At 39.2% G+C, this 17,507-nt stretch overlaps 1 protein-coding gene across 2 annotated transcripts; it reads right to left on the bottom strand.

Moving 5' to 3' along the window:
• Positions 1 to 1,056: 1,056 nt before the first annotated feature.
• uba3 (ubiquitin-like modifier activating enzyme 3) lies at positions 1,057 to 15,048 on the bottom strand. 2 transcript variants are annotated; one of them, XM_007895204.2, is made up of 18 exons: positions 14,966 to 15,048; positions 14,760 to 14,798; positions 11,873 to 11,993; positions 11,231 to 11,311; positions 11,032 to 11,114; positions 10,225 to 10,305; positions 9,825 to 9,868; positions 8,659 to 8,723; positions 8,015 to 8,170; positions 6,824 to 6,926; positions 6,101 to 6,214; positions 5,943 to 5,996; positions 4,805 to 4,841; positions 4,617 to 4,698; positions 4,278 to 4,378; positions 3,821 to 3,884; positions 3,658 to 3,712; positions 1,057 to 3,016 (listed from the first exon to the last, which is right to left on the bottom strand). In XM_007895204.2, the coding sequence occupies exons 1-18, from the start codon at positions 14,983 to 14,985 to the stop codon at positions 2,928 to 2,930; spliced, it is 1,389 nt and encodes a 462-aa protein (XP_007893395.1). In that variant the 5' UTR covers positions 14,986 to 15,048; the 3' UTR covers positions 1,057 to 2,927. The 2 variants fall into 2 exon arrangements, with proteins under 2 accessions (XP_007893395.1, XP_007893396.1); XM_007895205.2 differs by lacking the exon at positions 14,760 to 14,798 and having other exon boundaries at positions 14,966 to 15,046.
• Positions 15,049 to 17,507: the final 2,459 nt, after the last annotated feature.

The raw sequence follows: 17,507 nt of genomic DNA, 5'->3' as shown, positions 1-17,507 counted from the left end.
TGGGAGTAACCGTTATGGATTGAGAGACCAATTTTTTTTGAAGGAACTACTACCCCCAGAAAAGCGATCCACTGATCAACTTACAACCAGGTTTCTACTTACTGCTCAGTAAACAGAGGCGGGTGGACCAAGGAAACTTGCCCAACGTTTGGCACTGCCAGGAACCAAACCCAGGTCTCTCCCTCGTGAGGGGGTGCTCTGAACACTGAGCTTCAGGACTTCTACAGAGATCTAATAAGACCACAGATAAAAATGTCTTAGCTCTTTCTTCACGCAAGGTGCCAGCATACCTCAGTTACTAGTGCTTTTGCCTTTGAATCAGAAGATTGTTCAAGCTTCACGTCAAGACTTTGGACTGTCCACCCTGACATTTCATTGCATTGTTGGGGCAATGCTCCATTGTCAGACTTGCCATCTTTTGGATGAGACATTAAACCAAGGTTCTTCCTGTCTGGCTATTGAGGTGCGCCTTAAACATCCCATAGCACTACTCGAAAGAGAAGTTTGTCCTGGCCAACAAACTGTCCAAATAAAAGTATTTTTTAATTTCATAACTGGGACGTCCTCCTGACATGAAGGGCGCTTCACAAATGTAATTTTGTTGTGGCTGTGTGTGGGACGTTGCTCTGCGCAAATTGGTTGTTGCTTTTCACGACAACTTGCATTTATATAGCCCCCTTTGGATGAATAGTCTTGGGAGTGCTAAACAGGGGTGTGATTTGATGCTGAGCTGCAAAATCTTATGAATCTCTTTTAAGATGACTCGACAACATGATAAGTAGCTATATCGAATGGAAGGATGATTGGCAAATTATCATCATTGCAGTTAACCCTTAATTGTTCAGCACCTCGGGACATCCTGACGTAAATGTGTTATATAAATGCAATTTGTTGTTTTTGGTAGTAGGAAATCCCACCTTCATTGCACCCCTATAATATCCATCATACATCAATCATTCTGATTTTCAGAAGCATCTCAAACACTAACGTCAGCTACTGAAACACAACTTGCTCTGAAATCAAAATAAAAACTGAAGAAAATATTTCCCATCATTGTTGCTTTGACTTTCATTTTAATGTTAATAATGCTTCAGTCAAAACTCCCATCACACAAAACTCTGCATGTCCCTGGTCAGAACGTAAGAATACTGCAGCACTTTTGCAGATCTACAAAAAATAACCAAGATTGGCACATTTTATAAAGAGCTGTCCAACATTATCACAAGCATACAGAGTACTTTATCTCCCCGCCCCCATCACCCATAAAAAGATTGTAACTGTGCAGCTAGCTGACTAATAAAACATACTACACTGGGGGCGTCACAGTACTTCTCCAGCTTGAGCCGTTTAGAACATATCTACACTTACAAGTCAACCATCAACAATGCCTTATTTATTGTACATGCCCATCTTTACCAGGAGTCAGTTCAATCGCAGGGATATCCTGGTAATTTATCCCTTCCTTTCTTCCCCTCAGAGGATTTCAAATCACTATGATTTGTACTTAGAGCCCTCCTGTCACAAGTGGTGCTCCCCAGAATATACATTTGGAGTATAATTTTCATTTCCATTTCCTTCCACAAGTTTTCAAATTCAATTGCTCTCTCTCTGCTTATTTTCAACCTCTTCGCTCCCTCGGTTTGCTCTCTACAATTTGCAAAGTGTAAAATGAGTTGGAAATACTTGATCTAGAGTTCAATCCAGATTTCCACTTTTTAAATGTTAAACTTTCAAGGCTGCATTAGAATTGGAGCACCTAAACTGAATATTTTTCATTTATTGCACACTTATTTATTGTTGTTTTGGGAAATGTTTAAAACAAAAACAGGTTAGAAATTTAGTAGAATTAACATTCTCTGCTTTATCAGCTTTTGAATTTCCACAACACATCACAGCAAAGATGTTTACCAAAACAAGGTTTAACATTGGACAGCTTTTTAAAAAATGGTCATATGATTTTCTGCTGTGAAATACAGGTGAGTGTTTAACACTTGCCAAATGCCCTTTTTTTTAAAAGTGTTAAAGTCTACAGTGTGAGCTTTACTATGTCAGATATTTGCTGGAGCTAATATTCCACGTCAATAAATACATAAAACCTTCAATGTTATTAAATACACAGGATGTGAAATTCTTCCATCGGGGGGGAAAAAAAGTCCAACTGAATTTTCATTCAGCAAAATAAAGTCTGTACAGTGTATGAAACAATCAATTGCTTTTGTACTGTAAACAAACTTTACAATCTCACAATTTTCACTAGGTTACAGTGCACAAAATAAGTAACAAAAAGTACTCTGACTTGCATGCCAAGTGCCACCGCGTTCTATATGCAAGTTCCTTTCTAATACCATTGGGTGATTCAGTTGACAAATCATTTGAAACAATATACTGCACATAGTAGATCTTCAACCATTTGAGGTGTCATGTGCCACCAGTAAATATATCCAACTTCAAATACAAGTCAGTTAAAAGATAAATGGGTTGTTCTCTGCCCATGACTGAGTGGGTAAATGGACTGTCACTGGTGAAACACCAAGTCATACAGATCACAAGGTTGTAGGCTTCAGTTCTGATCTGTGTGCAGTTGGCTGATCTTGGCTGGGGCAGCAGATAGCATGCTACAATTGGCTTAGGGAAGCCAACAAATTTAGCCAATTTCCAATTGCTTTCTCGTGACTGCTGCTTAAAAGTGCTTTTGTGTGGATAAACAGACAGACTGCCAACACACTCAATGTCTAGGCTCTCACAGGACATCTGCTCCTGTGGAACCACAGCCTAGCATGCCGATGGCATTGAGACAGAAGCTGGGGAGAATCCCTCAAAATAACCTAAGCGTATTTAAAAAAGTCAGTAAATTGACGATAAACAGATTGTTTTTGCCTACTTCAACTTCTTATATGGTTTAACTATTAAAAATGTATGTAGATCTGTCAAGAAGTGAATTGGAGTTTGAAAAGCACAGTCTGGGGCGTTGTGATATCAGCCACTGCCAGTTCCTGTCCATTTGCAAGTCCCAGCTCTGAAAAATAAGATTTCAAGAACACATTAACATCAAGGAAATTAATACATTCACTCACGTGCAGATATTTAGTTTTTACAGATCTCTAGTGCTTTTAAATTATCTGTTCCAAGGACTTTATTCCTAGAGTACAATCTGAATTATGGACTGATTGTGACTTTTTTTGAAAATTTCCCCACTTTCTCCACAATTTGCAGGGGCACAGCCAAAATGTAGCAATGCAACCGTCAGATCAGGTTAATAAAAGTACTCAATATTCTTGGTCTATATGCCTCAGTATCACTCTGCTACTCAGACATCAAGCTGATCGTCATACATTGATGTCCTATTATCTGGAAGATCAAAGGGAATCTGGAAGTCACTGCTACAGAAAGCCATGGATGAGAATCCAATTAAGGGATTGAAAAGAGAAGAAGATACTTGCAGAATAAATATGGCAGGAAGGTGGGACGAGGAGTTTGCAGTATGTGAGCCATAGAACAGTCCCTAACAGAGCAGACTCAAAGAGATAAATGATCTTTTACTGCTCCTAATTTTCAATGTTCCAGTGTTGTATCTGCTTAGGGATGTTTAACAGATAAAATATAGCTTCTTAAAATGTTAGGGCCAACCGTGCAAACTCGAGCACCTTACTAACTCACCTTTCAGGGTTTTTGAAAGATTTGGTCTTGTTCTTTCTTCAATTGATGCAACAGTCTGTAAAACATACCTGAAATTAGCTTCCAGTGTTTTCATAGGAAGTTTACTTTCCGTTAAAAAAAAATCACTGGAAGTTTGCAGAGGAGTAAAAGAAGCAATTTCTACCTGTAAATAAAGTGTTTTGTTTTTTCCATCCAAAGTTGCAGTGATAGCTGGGGATTTCATCTGCCTAAATAGGACACAGACCAATTTCTATATTAAAACACAAATTCAAACAAATAAGACGCACTGCCAAAAGTTAATACACTACCGAATAAGTAGTGATATCTACAAGGCACAATGAGGAAGACAAGTGGAAAATTTACATTGTAAAGGAACAGGGAAGAAGTTAAAACATTTATCAGTCCACCATTTGCTATTAATAATACATTTTGTGCAGTTTATTTTCACTTTATTGAGCAAGAGATCAGAAATGACCTCAATGGAAGAAATCCTACCCTGAATCTTGATAGAGTAAACCGACATGCTTAAGTCTCACGACAGAATATTTTAAATTTTCATACATTTTAAAATATTCCAGGAATCTGCAATAGCATCAAGCAATGATTTAAGTGAGACTTACAGTGAAGCACTTTGCGTCAAGTAATCAATAATCTCCTGAAGTTTAGCAGAGGGTGAAAACTGTAGTTCTTGAGGGACTTGGCTGCAAGCAGGGCAGTTTTCCTTCAAACAAAAATACAAATCTTAATAGGATGCTGCAATATTTAGGCTTTTTCCAGGTGCTTTCACGGCAATTAAATAGAATGGAGATATTTTGAAAAAATGATAAACAGGTGCACAGTTTTTATTTGCTGCAGTTAACATAAAACATATAATTTCTTTACCACAGAAGAGGAAAACAAGTGGAAACAATTTAGCATAGAATTAAAATATATGTAATAGCTTTTAAGAATGATTTTACCTTGCGCTCTGCCTCAAACGTATAAGTGTATAATCCATCAACGTCATTGAACACCAAGTAGTTATTCAGAGGAATGTACGCACTGTATAAAGAAAAATACCATGTTTAATGAAAACAATTCCCCTTCTGAAGACAATGAAAGCAGAAGCAAAACCATCAAGTGCTTGAAATAAAAATGAAAATTTTACCTTGAAGCAATTTTGAACACTTCAGTGGCACATGTTGCTAAGGAAGTAAACAGAATTTGTTTCCCAAGATTAGTTATTGATGCAGTCAACACTCAATCAAAGAAACTAATACAAAACCAGCAGCTATAGCAGAAAATCATTCAATATCAACAACAAATTTATAATATAATCCTTGCATTTGATATATCGCCTTATCACGTCTTCGAGAAATTTCAAAGCGCTTCACAGGGTATACTGTAAAGTGAATGGACTGTGTGTATGTTGTGGGCGAAATGGCCACAAAATTGTGAACATTCCAGGCAGAGAGCGAAACCTTGGGCAAGTTTCCTTACTCCACACAGAGCCTAATAATAAACCCTCCAAAACCAAAAACAATAATAAATTGGTCATTTTCAATCTACGACTGTTTGTGGGACATTGCTGTGCGCAATTGGCTGCCGCGTTTGCCCACAAATATACAGTCAATTCACTTTACAGTGTATTCTGTGAAGCGCTTTGGGACGTCCTCCCGACGTGAAAAGCGCTATATCAAATGCAAGGATTATTATTATTATTATTTGCATTTATATAGCACGCTTCACGTGGGTAACATCTCAAAGTGCGTAAATAATTCAGTAATATCCTTCCTCCAATTTATCTCAGCAAAGATATCATGTAGTAGAACCATAAAACTACAAACTCTCGTGCATGAAAGCTAACTTGAGGATTTGCTATTTTCCAAAAGTCCATTTTATTGTAACCATTATGGATATTTCAATTTGCTGTACATATGGTGTGTACATTATTAAATCAAAGCGGTGAAAGGCGGTAAAGTTAGACAATACTACATCATATCCCCACATACAATGCAATTGATTGTCGGTGAGTTTGTGTCTTGGAGGTTCCACTGCAACTATAAATGTCGCCCCCTGTTGGTTGCTCCTGATATCACAAAGGCTGTTCCGCAGACTCCAGAATGGTCCAAAACGTGTAATTTTGCTTATATTATAACTGACAAGAGTGTACTTGCACTTCAGCAATATTAACTGTGAAATCAGAGTTAATCAATCTTTTAATTTGTCACCTCACATCCCGCAATTCAACGAAAACAGAAAAAGGTACATCACCAGTATCTGATTGGCTTAAATACACTATGTACCTGCAATCACTGCATTGGTAGACGCTACTGCGGGAATAATTCTCTTTACAACACCTGCAAAAGAAGAACAGAAGGTAAAGTTTCATTAAAAGACACGTTTACACACTGTGATTTTAAAGAAATGGTAAATGCCCAAGTCATTAATTTATAGGACTCACCTTGTGTCAGTCTATATGTGATACCAGTAATGTTGAACTGAGCTGCTCTTTCAAGCGATTTCTGAAAAACCCACTGAATATGCTCTGGATCATCTCCGTCCAGCGCAATGCCCTCTAGGAAAATAAAAATATGTCCGTTTGGTACAAAAGCTGTTCAAATACCGTATAAAATCAGATTCTAGCAATCCTAAGGGAATGCTCATGTTATAATAATAAACAATAATAATAATCTTTGCATTTGATATAGCGCTTTTCACGTCTTCTCAACATCTCAAAGCGCTTCACAGAATATGCTGTAAAGTGTATTAACCGTATATTTGTGGGAGAAACAGCAGCGTCCCACAAACAGTCGTGGATTGAAAATAACCAATTTATTATTATTTTGTTTTGGAGGGATTATCATCAATATATGTATAATAAATATATGTTCAATGATAAAAGTCTGTTAAGACATTTCCTGCCTCCTATTACTCGGATCAGAACATGAACCTCTATTATTTACTGATAACATTTTCATCTTCCATTAAACATTAAGTTTCACCACTCTGGTCTAAGTTTAAAGTCTGAGTTATCTATCTCTAACAAAACTATACTTTTGAGTTTATATTAATATTTTGAAATATTTATAGTAATTCATGAATGAAACCAATTATCTATTGAATGCACTTGATAATGATTTCAAGAAGACTTGCATTTTCTTTTAAACTAAGGTTAAAAACTTACCACCAAATGGATTTTCTTTGGGCCACTGCAATATCCTGGCATATTCAATACAGTGTTCAGGAAGCCTGGGCATAGATGCAATTGTACACATAGGAAAGTTAATCTGGAAGAAATACCAAACCGAAGAGGGTAATAATAAATAATAATCCTTGCATTTGATATAGTGCTTCACAGAATATACTGTAAAGTGAATTGATTGTATATTTTGTATATTGTATATTTTGAAGTGAGGGGTTGTTTGTATTTCTTTTTAGGTAGTTTGCAAAAAAATTAAAATAGTTTTAAAACCGCAAGAATCAATTTTGGGGAGTTATTAAACATTTCTAGAAGTACCTAATGTAAGCAAAAGCAACAGGTGCAGTTTTCTATACAATAAACTCACCATTTCTACCTGTTCAAGTCTCAGGTCTTGACCTGAGTAAAATTACTAACAACAACAACAAAATTTCATTTGTATAGCGCCTTTCAAGCCAGGAGGACGTCCCAAGGCGCTGGACAGACAGAGTTACGGATCCAAGCTGAGGGTCGGAGAGGGTGGAGGGCAGTGGGGGGAAGCAGAGAGATCGAAAGCACGGACGAAGAGAATCTTGAGATGGGTCTTGAAGGTGGCAAGGGAGGGGGCGTGGCGGAGGTATTGCGGGATGGAGTTCCAGAGGGTGGGGGCAGAGTGGCGGAAGGACCACTCGCCAATAGTGGGGCGACGAGGCGGGGGACATGAAGCAAGCTGGGGACCGCTGAGTGGAGGGAGCGAACAGGATGGTAGGGGGTTAGGAGGTTGCAGAGGTGGGCGAGCAAGACCGTGGAGGGCTTTGAAGGTGAGGACCAGGATATTGAACTGTATCCACTGTGTGATGGGAAGCCAATGGAGTCGGGCGAGGATGGGGGTGATAGGGTCGTGGAGCCTGGTGCGGGAGAGGACATGGGCTGCAGAGTTCTGGATGATCTGCAGCCTATGGAGGGAGGAGTTGGGGAGCTCGCATAGTCGAGCCACGATGTAATGAGAAACACGTATGAAGTTTTCGGCCGCCTGCGTGTGAGACAGTGGCGGAGCCGGGAGATGTTGCGGAGGCGGGGGAAGGCAGAGCGGGTCATGGCGCAGATGTGGGGTAGAAAGGATAGTTGAGAGTCAAACAAGACCCCAAAGTTCCGGATTGGTTTAGCAAGGTATTAAAACCATGAACCAGATGTTACCTGGGGAGGGTAGAGTTCCAGGGTACACTCTATACATGCCGTCATTCCAGGCAGGATAACACGGGAATTGCCCTTAAACCCTTCTGTCCCACCATCAATCAGCGGGATAATGGAACTTGGGTCAAGTGTTGACTCCTCAAAATTCAAAAGGGATATCTAAAGACAACAAATTAGATGTAAAAATCCTGAGTTCTTTAACTAAACATACAGACGTGGAAGTATAGGAAGAGCTAGTGAAAAAGACTTTACTAAATAATCCTGTGTAGAAGACTAAGACTATTTTGTTTACACGTTAGTTTAAATATACATTTCACTTTCCTACAATTGTTATTGTATTTTTAATTTTTTCTGTATTTTTCAGCGATTGCTACAAAGAATAGCACAGAGTGACCAAAAAGTCGCTATACCATTTCATTGTTTAATAAGTCTTAAAAGAAATTCTGATTTTTTTTTAGATAAAGGGGTAGTTATCACGACTTTTTGGTCACCCTGTAGCAGCTTTTACATCTCATCAGTTCAGATCACTTTTTAAACTGCTCCAGCTTCACACTTGTGGCCTACGCTGTTTTGAGAATCCCATCACGTGAGAACTACTTTACAACTGTTACTATTACAATTGTTAAAACAGATCTGCTGCTCCATACCAGCATTCCATTAATCCATCTTCGTGCAATGATAGAATCCAATCCACAGACAACTATGTGAAATTCTGAAACAAAGGCATAGTTCAGTAACACAATACATCTATTGAGATACAGATCAAGATAAACATCCATTCTTTTGAGTTGATTTCCAGTACCTCACCCATGGGACTATATTTCCTGTGTAAGCCTAAATACCGAGTGTTGAGGAAGAGAAAGAAAATTCAGATTGTAACTGAGTTAGCTTTACTAATATCTATAGATATCAATTTTCCAGCGGAGGACGCTGCATAGCGATCAAGAAGCTGGCTGATTTTCACTTCCTTATTTCAACTACACTGAGGCTCTTCAAACACCAAATCAGCTGATCTCAGTTAAAATCAGCTAACTTAGCACAAAGCCCTGATTTTTAAACTATAAGATACCAGCCTGGCTCAGTTGGCAGCACTCGCCTCAGAACGAGAAGGTTGCCGGTTCAACCCTATTGAGACTTTGGGCTCATAATCTAACCTGACATTCCAATGCAGTACTGGGGGATGCTGCTGCCTAGTCAGAGATGCTGCCCGATCCCACAGCAATTTTCGAAAAGGGAGTTTCTCCCGACATGCTGGCCAATAATCCTCCAGATAAAATTTGTCATTCTTTTCATGGTTGTTTGTGGGACGCTATTGTTTGCAATTTGGCTGCTGCATTTGCCCACAAAATATAATTACTGCATTTTACAGAAAGTTTATAACCCTTTCATTTTGATATAGCGTTTTTTATGTCTTCTAAACATCTCAAAGCGCTTCACAGAATATAGTGTAAAGTGAATGGATAGTATATTTGTGGGCAAAATACGGCAGCCAATTGTGCACAGTAGTGTCCTACAAACAGTCATGGATTGAAGTGACCAATTTATTATTATTTTTTCTTCAGGGATTATCATCAGGCGTGTGGAGTAAGGAAACTTGCCCAAGGTTTCACCCTGCCGGGAATCGAACCCAGGTCTCTCGCTTGTGCTACTGGACTCAACTATGAAACACTTTGAGATGGTGACAAGAACAGTATACCAAATGGTCAGATATTATAGAGCAGTAAATGGGTTGTAGCTTCATCGGCAAATTCTAAGACCAACCCCTCCCACATAAAGCCAATTGCTGTGTTCAGAAACCAGTTTTTAAACTTACGCCTGTAGAAGGTATCACTGAAATCTTGGATCTTTTTGAAATGTCTGAATATTATGTTAAGGACTGTTTTGAGGCAGTTAGCGTCAGCTTTAGGAAGTTTTAACTTTGATGTTTTATAATTCTTTCCTACTTCAGCAATCTTCCGCTATCATACAGTCTTCCTTCTGCTGTGAGCAGATAGACTATTAGATCTACAGAATTCTCTCCAGCCAGCTTGAGTTGGAAAGAAAGCTTTCCTGATACACTTGACATTGACGACCTTGGGGTTTTCCTGCGTATCTTCTCTCTTGCGAACACCACTTCAGAGAAATAGGACTTCAGAATTGATTCTTTTGCTAAGACTATTTCTAATTTCAGGTTTATTTTGGTCATATTTAGTGCCAAGACAAAAAAAGGATACGGAACTACATTGCAGCCCGGAATTCGACTATTGATGAAGTCTGCAGCTACTTCTGCTTTTGGCCTTCCTACATCTTTTGATCTGTGAAGAAATAAAATGCTTAATAAGAACTTAAATCACTGAATATCCACAAATTGGATCATTTTAGGCATTCACTCTGAATGAACATTTTTTTTTATAAAGCAAACCCAGGTTAAAGGAATTATTTTGAAATAAATTTGAAGATTTTCAATTTCCAATCAAAGTACACTGCCTTTCAAATGGTGGATTGAATTTAGAGTGTACGATTTGGGACGTACTTCCGATGTGAAGGACGCTATACATAATTGGTGTTGTTGAATATTCAAGCTCGCTAGATGCTAACTTCAAATACTAAATGTTAACTTATGAAAAGCACCGAACAACCAGAGCTGTAAAAGTAACATAACATTGAAATATGTCAGAGGAAGCAGAAAAATTGGGGTTTATTCCATGAAGTCCCAAACCATGCAATTGCATCAGCTTTACTGAACCTTGAATGCAGGTTTTATAGTTGGATCCACATTCTAAATGGGTGCCGGGGGTTGGCACGTGGTATCTTGAGCTCACTTGCAGAGTCACCATTGATGTCTTGGAGCCCCTCTCACCAAAGAGAATACTTTATGCAACATAAGTCCACCACGTTAGCCCACAATGTCCGAACCTCTGATATACTGAAGTGCATTATAGCAAAACTGCACTGTATTTGCAACCATGACTTGCAAACTGAAAATCCACTGCCAAAAGGTTACAGTAGTAGTTTGCAATGTAACCTTACAAATCACTTACCTAAATAAAAATTGCCTATTCAGATTAGAAACATCTATTGTATCCATATCAATGATATCAATTTGCCTGAAGCCTGTTAAAGCCTGTGGTAAAAGAGGTAAAAGCTTAATGAATTGGTGTCACTATTTTCATCTGCGTACAAAACTTGTTTGAAACAGCAGCCATATTTAGCAATAAAATAGAAATAAAATAACATTACCAGATCTTTAAGGAGTTCACATCCCAAACCACCTGCTCCAATAATCAGAACTTTACAGGTCTCCAGTAGAAATTGGAGTAACTGAAGAAAGAAACTGCAGTTTAGTGGTTGACACAGACGTAAAACAATTACAACCGAAATTAAAATTCTACTGCCTTAACTTTTATATAATACAAAATTTCAAATACCAAAATGCCACAAATAGAACATCTACATCCTGAAAAATACTACATTGGATTGATTAGTCACTCTTTGTACAGATTATCTTTCAACAAACAGATAAATCTTTCTCTGATCCTACTCTGACAAATCATAAGGAGTAACATTAGAGTGTACGACTTGGGCTGACATCTTTGGTTTTATAGATGTCAAAGTAGACCCTTAGGCAGGAAACAAAATGAGCACACATTGATCACACTTTGCCCGAGTCAAAGTACAACTTCATCACATCAGACCATGTTTAGGGATGCAATTCTGAAACATATCTAACTATCTATCTATCCAGCTACTGCAGATTTCACTGGTATCTGGCATTGGTAATTTCACATTAGATTACACTACAGCAAGAACAAACTGCAGCGGCTGCATTCAAAACGATGTTCCAGAGCTAACATTTTTGGTACAAAACTGAATGGTTCTCACTTCAGTGCTCGGTTCAAAATCAGGGTGTGTGAATGGTCCTGAACGTTCCAGAAACGTCTTCACGTGGCTCCAGCGACCTTCCCAGTCTCCAGTGTCTCCATACCCACCATCAACAGACATTCTGCACAGAACACAGTAATCTCAACTGGAAAATCAGTTTTCACAACACAAATAATATTTGAAACATTTATGAAGTAAATACATAGTTTAAGTATTTTCGATTGACCAGTTCAGAATTTTAAACTGGGTCTCCCATAGCTGAAGAAACTCCAGACTGGTTGTATCAAACAAATCTACCAGGAGCCAGTTATGGAATATTGTTAATGGAAGTCCAGAAGCAGATCTGCTTCTTTCATTTTGGGAGAGTAGTACAAGGTATACTGAGATGCAAAGGGACTTCTTATGGGTGATGGATAAAAAATACATAACTTAATTGAGCTTATCTAGGAAAGAGAAATGCGTATTTAAACTAACGTGTAAGCAAAATAGTGGTACTATTCAAAAGAAAAGGGAGCTTCTCCCAATGTCCAACAATCCCCCAGATAAAATCTGTCATTCACTTAATGGTTTGGGACATTTTTGTGTGAAAATTTGTTGCCTTACAGTAAATTCTGTGAAGCGCTTTGAGATGTTGTGACAATGTGATAAGACGCTTGTATCAAACACAAGGAATAGTATTATTATAAGAATAAGGATGTGTACAAACAAAGAAACATTTTGCTGCCTGCTGGAAGCTATTTTTATGAACCAATCAATCCCAATGATCACAAGTTGAAGTAAAGCCAAAATAACACCTGACGCACAATTATTGCAAGGAATCTAGGGATCTGGGGTCTGATATTCACAAGATTTCTTTGGATGAAGGCGGCCTTTTGATCTCATTCTTCCAATCATCGATTATCCTCCCGTCACAGAATTAAATGTTTTTAGTTTTTTAAATGAGTCCAATGTGCTGGCCTCAGCCAAATGCACCCTATCGTCTATCCGGAAATTGTCCTTTGGAACCCTAAACCTGTGTCCTAATGTTCTACTGTCACGGATGTCCAAAAACATTGCACTGGATTTACTTCCTCAGTCCAGTTTCAGTCTCAAACCAAATTCGGTGCAATGAGTGCAGCTTATCCAGACAGACAGCTTGCTTCATACAATTTTCCAGCTAAATCAGAGAACAAACCCCAAAAAGTTGAGAAACCTACTTATATTAACAAAAAAGGAGTGTGTTTTTGTTTTAAAAAAAGCAAGCTCCAGAAAAATAAGTTCACTTTCAGTTGCTGTAGTGGGGTTTTGTGATTTCTAGCCAAAGATTCTTCCAAAGCCCGGCTCAGTAGTAGCACTCTGGCCTCCGAGTCAGAAGATTGAATCCTCCTTCCCCACATGCCCTCCACGATCGCAACCAACAGCTCCTGTCCGAAACACTGATTGTCCAGCATCTTGGGACGTCCTCCTGACGTGAAAGGCGCTATACAAATGTAATTTTGTTGTCGTGTGGGTTCAAGTCTCATGTGGGGATTGGAACTCACACAGTCTAAGCCATAGGTCTCCCAACACTTTGGGCTGTGCTCCTTAATGTGAATCCCTAAGGCACTATACCAAATGCAAGGATTATATTATTAAATATGATTAAAAATATGATATTAAAAGCCACGAGTCCGACCGTATTTTTTTTGAAGGATGCAGGTCGATCCCTGAAGGCGGCAGGCTGACCGGAGCCTCCCTACAGTACTAGGGTGACCATCCGCCGGCCAAATTTAATTTGCCCTGTCGTGAGTTCAGCAACAAACTGAACGAGGGCAGTAAAATTCTGAAACAGATACGCTTATCTTAGGAACTGCTAGACAAAAATAACTAAGTAAGGTTCACCTAGTTCACACTCTACCATCATGGAAGTTGCACCCAACAATAATAATGGAGATGTTGTCTAAGTGATCATCAGATACAGAAATACAGCCATGAATCCCTTAAACTCCCTCTAGTGCTGCCGGCATTAGTAATTGTCGCCAGTTTTAATATTTATATATGGGAATGGGAGCCGCTTAAGACAGACACGTCAGGGCCAGCCGTTTTGTCCGGCTAAAGCGGTTTCTGCTGTATGTTTCCTCGCATACGGTGACCCTTCCTTCCTTCCTCATACACACACACATACACACACATACAGACAAATACCCCTTTCACTGGAGATGTTGTCTAGCGATCATCAGATACAGAAATGCAGCCATTAATCCATCCATTAACAAGCGCCAGTGTTACCAACATCAGCAAATGTGGGGAGTTCATTTTTGTAATACTCTCATTTACATGTGAGTGTGTGTGAGAGGGAGAGTCCAGATTGGGTTTATATATTTAAAAAATAGTCACCTTCCTACCTTCCTTCCCTCCCTCACACACTCACACCCTCCTACACTCACACTCTCCCTCCCTCCATCACACACAGTCCCTCCCTCCATCACACACTCCCTCCCTCACACACACTCCCACCCTCACACCCTCCCTCCCTCCATCACACACAGTCCCTCCCTCCCTCAGACACACACTCCCTCCCTCACACCCTCCTTCACACACACTCCCACCCTCACACCCTCCCTCCCTCCATCACACACAGTCCCTCCCTCCCTCAGACACACACTCCCTCCCTCACACACTCCTTCCCTCACACTCCCTCCCTCACACACAGTCCCTCCCTCCCTCAGACACACACTCCCTCCCTCAGACACACAGTCCCTCCCTCAGACACACACTCCCTCCCTCAGACACACCCTCCCTCCCTCAGACACACTCCCTCACCCCTTCTCTCCCTCACCCCCGCCCTCCCTCACACGCACTGGTTTCCCCAGGGCCGGGCGCCCAGGCCTGAAGCCCCGCCGCTAACATTTGAAATGCCAACACTAACTTGTCAGAGTGCTCTTCTACTTTCCTTCTTTTCTTCTCCCTAAAAGGAGAGAATAAAAGAAGGTTCAGACGTCCTGACCCGAGGCAGAGGGGGGGGTGGGGGGGGTGGGGGGGGAGAGCGGAGCAACAGGGAGAGAGAGACAGAGAGAAAGCGCGCGACGAGGAGAGAAAATCGAGGCGAAGCGGGAGCCGCCGCACAATACTCACGGCGCCTCCACATCCGCCATAGCTTCCCCCTCCCATCACTACCCACAACCCCCTGCGCCAGCCCGCCAGCCCGCCAACCAATCACAGCCCCGCACCGCACAGCGACACGCCCCCAGCACTCATACGTCACCAGCACTCATACGTCACCACACACACACAGTGCTACAGCCACAGCATCGTCATCATCAATAATATATAATATATATACACCATCACTAATAATATATACACCGTCTCCAATAATAATATATAATAATAATAATCCTTGCATTTGATATAGCGCTTTTCACGTCTGGAGGATGTCCCAAAGCGCTTCACGAACACACACTGTAAAGTGAATTGACTGTATATTTGTGGGCGAACGCGGCAGCCAATTGCGCACAGCAATGTCCCACAAACAGTCGTAGATTGAAAATGACCAATTTATTATTGTTTTGGTTTTAGAGGGATTATTATTAGGCTCTGTGTGGAGTAAGGAAACTTGCCCAAGGTTTCGCCCTCTGCCTGGAATTGAACTCAGGTCTCTCACTTGCAAAGCGAGTGCTCTAACCACTGAACTAAAGGACTACACGACACCATCTCTAATAATATATACACCATCTCTAATAATATAAACACCATCTCTAATAATATATACACCATCTTTAATAATAATATACATCATCTATAACAACAATATATACACCATCTATAATAATAGATGGTGTATATATTGTTATTATAGATGTCTATAATAATCTATAATAATATATACAACATCTCTAATGATATATACACCATCTCTCATAATATATACAACATCAATAATATATACATCTCTAATAATAATATATACATCTCTAATAATATATATACACACCATCTCTAATAATATATATACACCATCTATAATAATAACATATACACCATCTCTAATAATATACACACCATGTATAATAATGTACACCATGTATAATAATAATATATACCATCTCTAATAATGATATACACATCATGTACAATAATAATACATACACTATCTCTAAAAAATATAATATACACAATCTATAATAACAATATACAGCCACAACATCTCTAATAATATATACTTTATAATAATAATATAGATCATCTATAATAATACACATACCATCAATAATAATATACCATATATAATAATAGTATATACACCATGTATAATATTATATATACCATGTATAATAATAATATATACATCAATAATAATAATATACACACCATCTGTAATAATAATATAATAATAATCCTTGAATTTGATATAGCACTTTTCAGGTCTTCTAGACGTTTCAAAGCACTTCACAGAATATACTGTAAAGTGAATTGACTGTACATTTGTGGATGAAATGCTACACACCATATATAAATAATAATAACATACACACCATCTATAATAATATACACACCATCTATAATAATAATTATGGACTAAGACGCTGCACAGTTAGGGATTTGGACCCGATCAGGCGGTTGGGGGGCGGGGGGAGATTATGGATTATCTATCAATTGATAATCATATATCAGCTATAAAATAATCAATATATCATCCATAAGGCTGATAATCATGTAACATCTACAGACTAATCATGCACTATCAATAAAATAATGTATAGCCTAATAATACATGATCTATAAAATAACTAATACTGTATATTGTTTTGAAAGAGAGAACAAGACAGAATTGAAAAAAAACTGTATTGCAATATCTATCCTGATGTGAGTGTGGATCTGAGGGAAGAAGATCATTTGGCAAAAGGGCAAACATTTAGAAATATTGCGTCAGGTTCTTTGCAAATAAACATCGTCTTTAAATAGATAAATGAAACACTGCGGGTGGAACTCATCCCACAAGCAAAATGTGCTGGAGAATGGTAATACTGATGTACATAAGGTATACATACATACAGTGAGGGTACATAAATCAGAAAGTGGATTGTGATGTACTGCCAAACAAAATTAGTAAATTCCAGCCAAGCGAGAATGAGCTTTTCATTTTGTTTAATAGAAAAGTGGGGCAGTTGCGTTCACCCATTTTCCTTTTTTCCGCCTCCTGCAATTCTCTCTCCCTCATTACCGAGTGCACTATTGTTTGCAAAACTGTTTGCAATCTCTATCCTGATGTGAGTGTGGATCTGATATTTGCAAATATTGCAAACAGGCTCGCACATGCTATCACAAAGCACCGTGTATTGGTAAGAAAATGCGGCAAGCTGATCTCCACACAGACCACAAATGATAATAAGTGAACTACCAATTGACAATGGAAGATTGTTGCACAGATGATTTGCTTTATATGATTATTTTTTCTAACTATCAGACTGTGAGACACCGCCGGGCGCAAACGGCTGCTGTGCTTCGCCCACAAAAGTCCATTCGCTTTGCAGTATATTCTGCGACGCTCGGTTGAGACGTCTCGACCACGCGATGAGGCGACGCACCAAATGCAAAGGCGCTCATTATTATCATTGGCATTATCCTAATTAACCTCGAAAGGCTCGGGAGCCATTGTCCTGGACGGGTAAAGGGC

This window comes from Callorhinchus milii, unplaced genomic scaffold (genome assembly GCF_018977255.1).
Source record: "Callorhinchus milii isolate IMCB2004 unplaced genomic scaffold, IMCB_Cmil_1.0 Scaffold12, whole genome shotgun sequence".
Lineage (NCBI taxonomy): Eukaryota > Metazoa > Chordata > Chondrichthyes > Chimaeriformes > Callorhinchidae > Callorhinchus > Callorhinchus milii.
Note: the sequence above shows the minus strand (reverse complement) of the source record. Positions and strands in the feature narration are given on the sequence as shown.